The sequence below is a fragment of the Lynx rufus genome, unplaced genomic scaffold (assembly GCF_022079265.1).
Source record: "Lynx rufus isolate CCGP_SWC_20201006 ecotype Redwood Valley unplaced genomic scaffold, mLynRuf1.p SCAF_36, whole genome shotgun sequence".
Classification (NCBI taxonomy): Eukaryota; Metazoa; Chordata; class Mammalia; order Carnivora; family Felidae; genus Lynx; species Lynx rufus.
In genome coordinates, this window is record NW_025814852.1 from 1371111 (window position 1) to 1377151 (window position 6041).

A 6041-nucleotide genomic window follows, 5' to 3' on the forward strand; every position below is an offset into this window, starting at 1 on the left:
GGAGCGGACGGCCCCGGCACGCAGGACCGGAAGCGGTGGGGTGGGGTGGGGCGGGGCTCCCCAAAGCCAAGGGCGGGGTCCTCGCTGGCCGGCGGACCAGCCGCCTCCGGGATCAGACACACGGGGGTGCGCTGTGCTCTCGTGGAGAACGGTGGGGGGGGGACCCCGGGCCGCCCCTCCGGCGCCTTCCCAGCAGCCAGAGCGTAGGGGGCGCGTCAGGGGGCAGCTGGACGGATGGCCCGGTGCCGGGACACCCTCCGTCGACCACAGCGGACGCCACAGCCGCCTGCCCGCCCGGCTGGCAACGCGGCCCCAGGCGTTAAGTCTTTGCCGGCAGCCCCCTTCTCTCTGGAGCTTCTCTTGGGGAAAAGCTCCCGACCTTGACCACGGGCGGGCCCGGAGGAGAGCAGACCTTGCTCACCCTCTCTCTGGAGCGGCTGCCTGGCGGTGGGGCTGAGGGGGCGCCGCTCCCGCCGCTGCCTGTCTGCGCCCACAGCCTGCCCGGGTTCCGCCCTGGGGACTCTGCCCCCCAGCGGGCGCCCGCTCTCCCCACCCTGCTTCGTGCCATTTTGCCTGGGACGGGACCCTGGAGCCCCCTCCAAGAGGGATCAGAGGCCAGAGTCTGGCAACCCCCGCCAGCCCCGCCCCCAGCTACACTGAACCTGCACCAGTCACCCTCGTCTCTCCCGGGGTCCCTGCCTGGTCGGGTGCTGCCACCCCTTTTCCGGGGCCCTGATGCCAAGGCTCCGGGCAGGGCACTCCGTGTGCGTCGGGCCCCACGGCCAGTACCCACACTCGCAGATTCCAGCCCGCTGACTCCCAGAGCCTGGCAGAGAAGGGACCCACCTCGCTTCCCCGGGCGGCGGGCTGGCCGGTGCCCGTGTGGACGCCCCCGGGTGCTGCTGCCTGCCCTCCCCCGCTGTGCGGCCGCCGTCTGCTGCTTGCTGACCTCTCTCTCTCTCTGTTTCTGTCTGTCCCTCTTCCTGTGTGTTCCGTAGAGGATGTAGCAAATTTAACAGCCAGTGATGTCATGAATCGGGTAAACCTGGGATATTTGCAAGGTAATTCTGCTCCGGCTGCCGCACCAGGGGGCAGCCTAGTGTCTGCCCCAGCCAGGCAGGTGGACAGGAGAGGAGATAGGACAGGGTCCCTGCAGGCGTGGGCTCACGTGCTCCCAGAGCAGCCCGTGGTGGGGACCTTGACAGCCCCCTCCTCCTCTGTCTGCGGAGGACGGACTGACCCCAGGAAGGCTCGGGGTTTGCGTGGCCCCTGGCGGTCACTGCGCAGCCCTTGGGCTCCCCCCTACTGACCGCGAGTTCAGTGAGGTCTGCTGTCCGCGTCTGTCCTCGCACACTGGTGGCTGCCGGCCCTCAGCTGGCCCCAGATGCCCCGCGGCCCTGAGCCCACCCTGCTCTGGGGAAGCATCCGGACAGACAGTTCCAAGCCTGGGTCCCACCTCCAAACGTGGCAGGGCCTGCTGAGCCCCGGGCCAGCGGCTGGGCCGCCCCGGGCCAGGTGGACAGGTGACGCGCACACCCCAGCAGGGGCTTCAGGAGGGAGCTCCCTTTCCAGTTGGGACAAAGCCTGTGCATGCTCCATTTCTCATCCAGGGGCTCTGGCTTCCTCCAAGAGGTCACCCCGCAGCCCCCCAGATCAGCCCTGGGACCCCAACAGAAGTCAGAGCAGAGTCTGGGCCACCGGCCCCGCTGCCAGAACCCCTTCCTTCCCCCCGCCCCGGGGCTCCGCGCAGCCCTAGGGAAGCCTCAGAGCCCCCGTGCCCAGGCGCCTTGGGGCGGCCCCCCCATACAGGGCTCACCCCGGAGGGGACACACCCAGGCCCAGGAGAGAAAACCTCGTGGTTCACAGCCCCGTCGGGGGCCGGCCCAGCTGGGCCCGTGCTGGCGAGTCGCTGGCATCTTCTGGGTTCCCGCCCTTTTCCCGAACCTGACACCCGTGATGGTGGTCACGGAGGGCCCACGGGGTCGGCACGGATCCCAGTCCGGCAGCTTCCACGAACGGTGCCCGGCTGCAGTTTTGCTTCCCCCCGAGGCTCCCAGGCAGGGGCGGGCTCACCTGCAGGGTCCCCAGAACTTGGTGGTGTTTACAGAGGCCCCTGCGTGTGGTCGCTGAGAGGTGCCCGGGGCAGGACGTACATAACACCGGAGGAGAGGGAACCACGTTAGCCAGGGCTGCAGGGTGGTCCCCGCCCCCAGGGAGGGCACCGTCACTAACTGCCGGTACGAGTGTATGCCTCACCCCTGCTCACCGCCTGCCCTGGAGGGCGGGTGCAGGCTCGGTGAGGCGCGGACCCCAGGGGACGGGGCCAGGAGTCACAGGCCCAGGTTGGGGATGGGAGTGGAAGGACCTGGCCTGCAGGGCTGGGGGAGAAGGGGGTGCGAGGATGGGGTAGGGAAGGTGACTCTGCCTTTGCTCATTTACCAGAAGAGCCACCGTCAGCCACCCTCCCCCCCCCCCCAGCATGGTGGTCACGGTGGAACTGACCTGTCCTGTCCTGGGGAAACCAGGGTCAGCGACTGACCACCCCCCAGCCCCTGGCACTGAAGCTGGAGCCGCACCCCTGCCCACCCCCCCGCTCAGCCTGCGCCCCACCCCGAAGCACACCACCAGGCCTGGCTCGGGCCAGTCCCAGGCTCTGCTAATTGCATCCACCCAGGGGGGGCAGCAGGGGCCCAGGCCGGGTGGGGAGGGCCCCACGGGCCCCCCAGCAAGAGAAGACGGGCGCCCGGCTGTCGCTGCTCGGCCACCGAGGGGTGGAACCAGCCGGCTGCCCGGCCCCCACACTGACCTCTCCCCTTACCGTGTCCCGACCCGGTGTGCCTCGGCACGGCCAGCCCGCTGGCACCCGGGATCGGAGGGCCTCCCCCGCACCGCCTCCCCTCCCCTGCACGCCCCGTGAGGCCCACTGGGGAGGGAGGCGCCTGCCGGGCCCGGGGCCGCGAGGTGCACCGACCGAGCCACCCTGCTCGCGGCCGGCAGCTCCCACCAGAGGGCCCCCGACACGGGCGTGGTCACCAGGCAGAGCAACTCGCCCTCCAGCGGTGGGAGGGACAGGCTGGGCAGGCTGTCCCGTTCCGGGGTGGACACGGCTGGCTGTGCATGTCCATTGGCACCCCCAGTCCCAGCCTGGGCCCCCGCCCGCCCCCCCCACAAAGCTGCCGCGCTCGACCTCTGGCTGCAGGGGTCAGACTCCGCTCCGCTCTGCTCGGCTCAGAACTTCTGGGTCCAGGGCCGAGACGCGGCCCCCCGCCCCAGTGGCCAATCCCCTTAACGCCTGCTCTGGGTCGGGAGGTGCCTTTAGACCTCACCACAGGGGTAAACGGAGGCCAAGAACCATTCGTTTCCCCGTCCGGGGACACGGGGCCTCTGCCAGGACGGGCCCGGCCCCAGCCCTGCATGCGGCCAGGGGCCATCTGTGGCGGGACGGCTGTTTCTCCAGAGCCCACTCTCCCCACCGCGGGCTGCGTCCCCACGGCCACGCGTGAGCCGGAGACCGGGCTGTCCCTGCGCCCCCGGGGCCCCGCGGGCTGACGCAGCAGGAGCAGGTTGTGGGGAAAAGGACGTGCGTCCAAAGCGCAGAACTGAACCGGGCGTGTGGGCCGCCTGCCTGGCGCGGGGGGGCGGGGTCAGGTGTCAAGGCGCGCGCGTGTTCGTGCAGGGGGCCGCAGGTGTGCTCCGTGCCTCTGCTCAGGGCCGCCACCTCCGCGACCGGCCCCGCGCGGGTCGCCGCCGGCCCCTCGCGGCTGACCCCGGCAGCAAGCCCGGACGGGCCGGGAAGACTCCGTGGCCGGGCCCGGCGGAGCGGACCGGGGCGGTGGCCGGCGGTGACCCGCACGGGGCCTGTGTCTTTGCAGACCAGATGAACGACCAGCAGAACACGCTGTCCTACGTCCTCATCAACCCCCCGCCCGACACCCGGCTGGAGCCCAATGACATCGTGTAGGTCCCGCGTCCCCCACGGGCGCCCGGCGGGGGCGGGGGCGGGGGCGGAGGCGGGGGCAGAGGCCGGTACCCAGGGCTCTCCCCCTCCCCGGCAGGTATCTCATCCGCTCCGACCCCCTGGCCCACGTGGCCAGCAGCCCCCAGAGCCGGGAGAGCAGCGTCGGCAACAAGCTGGCCTCGTGGCACCCGGAGACGCGGGACGAGACGCAGCTCTGAGCCGGCCCGCGCCCCGTCCCCACGTCGGCATGCATCGCGCTGCATGGAGCGCGGGGCCCCTGCCACACCGGCCCGGCCCTCGAAGAGTCCTCCCACGGCCGTGAGGGAGGACCGTGCCTCCGCGTGCCGGGAGGAGCTGGCGGCGAGGCCTTTTTTAACCTGTTTTTACAGACCCATCCGATCCGCGTCCCCACATGTACCGCAACTCGTGACGGGGCCCGGCTGAGTGGGGAGGGGTTCCGCCGCCCTGGCCGTGCCGCGGGCTGAGGCCAGGGTGCGTGGGGAGGGGAAGAAGCTGAGCCCGACACTCGCGTGCACTCACTCGCGCACACGGCTCACGCGGGAGCCCTGTTTTCACGGCCACGTACCGAAGGCCCGCTCACGGGGCTTGCCCGCGGCTCGCGTGTTTTGTGGGTCCCAGCTGGCCTCGGCCACACGGTGGTGAGGGTCTGGCCCCGGGGGGCTCCCGGCCGGTGAGCTCTCCAGCACCGTGCGCCGGGCGCGAGAGGGAAGCCGTAAACACAAGAAAGTTGCAAGCGTCCAGCTGGGCCGGGAGACCCTCCGGAGGCCGGGCGTGCTCGGGGGACGTGGAGGGGCCGGGCGAGACCCCCGCAGGGGCCCCGGGACACCTGAGAGTTCCTGCAACCAAGGCCTTGGTGACGAAAAAGGAGAAGACTTCCTTCCCCTCTGGTTTTACGTGACCCGTCGCACCCCGGCCCCTGGGCGCTGGGCGTTGGGCAGGGGCGGTGCGTTGGCACAGGGTTCAACGCCCGTTAGCGCCCGATGGAAGCACAATTCACCACGGGATGCCGGCCCGGGTTTTCTCCTCAGCAAGGGAAGGAGCCTGGGTGGTGGCCGTTGGTGACAAGCCGCCCGGTTCCTTTGTGACTGTGACAGGTGTTGCACGGTCAGTGCTGGAACCTTCTATTAAATGGATGCTTTCTGCAAACGTGAGGGTCGTGTATAAGCCATTTCCTCCGCGGCCCCACCCACCCGGTCGCACCCCACCCCACCCCACCCGGACCCCACGGGGAAGCCCCCGCCCCGAGGAAGGGCCGCCGGCCTGAGCCAAGACCAGGAGGCGTCGGGCCGGCCCGTGGGTACTGGCCGCTGGGAAGCACGGCTGGGGCGAGGGCTCCCTGGCGAGCGGCCCGGCGGGTGTTGGGGTCCCCTTCAGAGGGCGGGGCCGCCCCAGGGGGTGTGCGCCAGCACAGGGGCATCCAGGTCTGCGTCCTTCCTGTTCACGGAGAGCACCCCACGAAGCCGGGTGAAGGGGAGGGGTCAGCACGGCCTCCAGATGGCGGCAGCGGGCAGAGGGGCCTGCCCGAGGGAGGGCTGTGACCCCGCACCAGTTCCTCCCCCGGCGCCCCGCTTGCCTGGGACGCGCCGGCCCGGTGGCCCCCAAGCCCTCGGTGTGCGGCAGGGCCGGGAGGGCGGGCGCTGTGGACTGGGTGGGGGTCGCCCGGGGCCCTGGACAGTCCAGGCCGGCACACCGTGGGCCCCGGATCCGTGTCAGCGGCTCACGGAGCCCTGCCGGCTGGCATCCCCTCCCACACCAGCATCCGGCCGCAGGGGACCCAGCCCCCCCCTCCTGGAACCCACTGCCCGCTCCCTGAGGGAGCGGAGGGGGAACGGACGCTCCCCGCCACCAGGACCGGGAGGGGCTCGGGGCCTGCAAGTCTGGAGTCACTGGCACAGGTGGCGGGGACGGCACCAAGACACTGGGGGCAGGCTTCCCAGTAGGGGTCCTCAGACACCAGCGGACGCGCCTCCTGTCTTTTTCCCCGAGCCAACACAACTGCCCACGAGGGGCGCTCCAAGTCCGGGATGGCGGCCCGCCGGCCTGGGGCTGGGACTGAGCAACC

At 71.3% G+C, this 6041-nt stretch overlaps 1 protein-coding gene across 4 annotated transcripts in view; it reads left to right on the plus strand.

Annotated features, from left to right (window-relative positions):
* The window catches only part of KCNT1 (potassium sodium-activated channel subfamily T member 1), a 63437-nt gene extending 58314 nt beyond the window's left edge, over nucleotides 1–5123 (plus strand). For 3 of the 4 annotated variants that reach the window (XM_047093900.1, XM_047093902.1, XM_047093903.1), the window contains 2 exons: nucleotides 3873–3957; nucleotides 4056–5123. In XM_047093900.1, coding sequence (XP_046949856.1) covers nucleotides 3873–3957; nucleotides 4056–4176 — 206 coding nt within the window. In that variant the 3' untranslated portion in view covers nucleotides 4177–5123. Of the gene's footprint in view, nucleotides 1–998; nucleotides 1062–3872; nucleotides 3958–4055 lie in introns of all 4 variants that reach the window. The other variant, XM_047093901.1, reaches the window with a different exon arrangement.
* The last annotated feature ends 918 nt before the right edge of the window (nucleotides 5124–6041 follow it).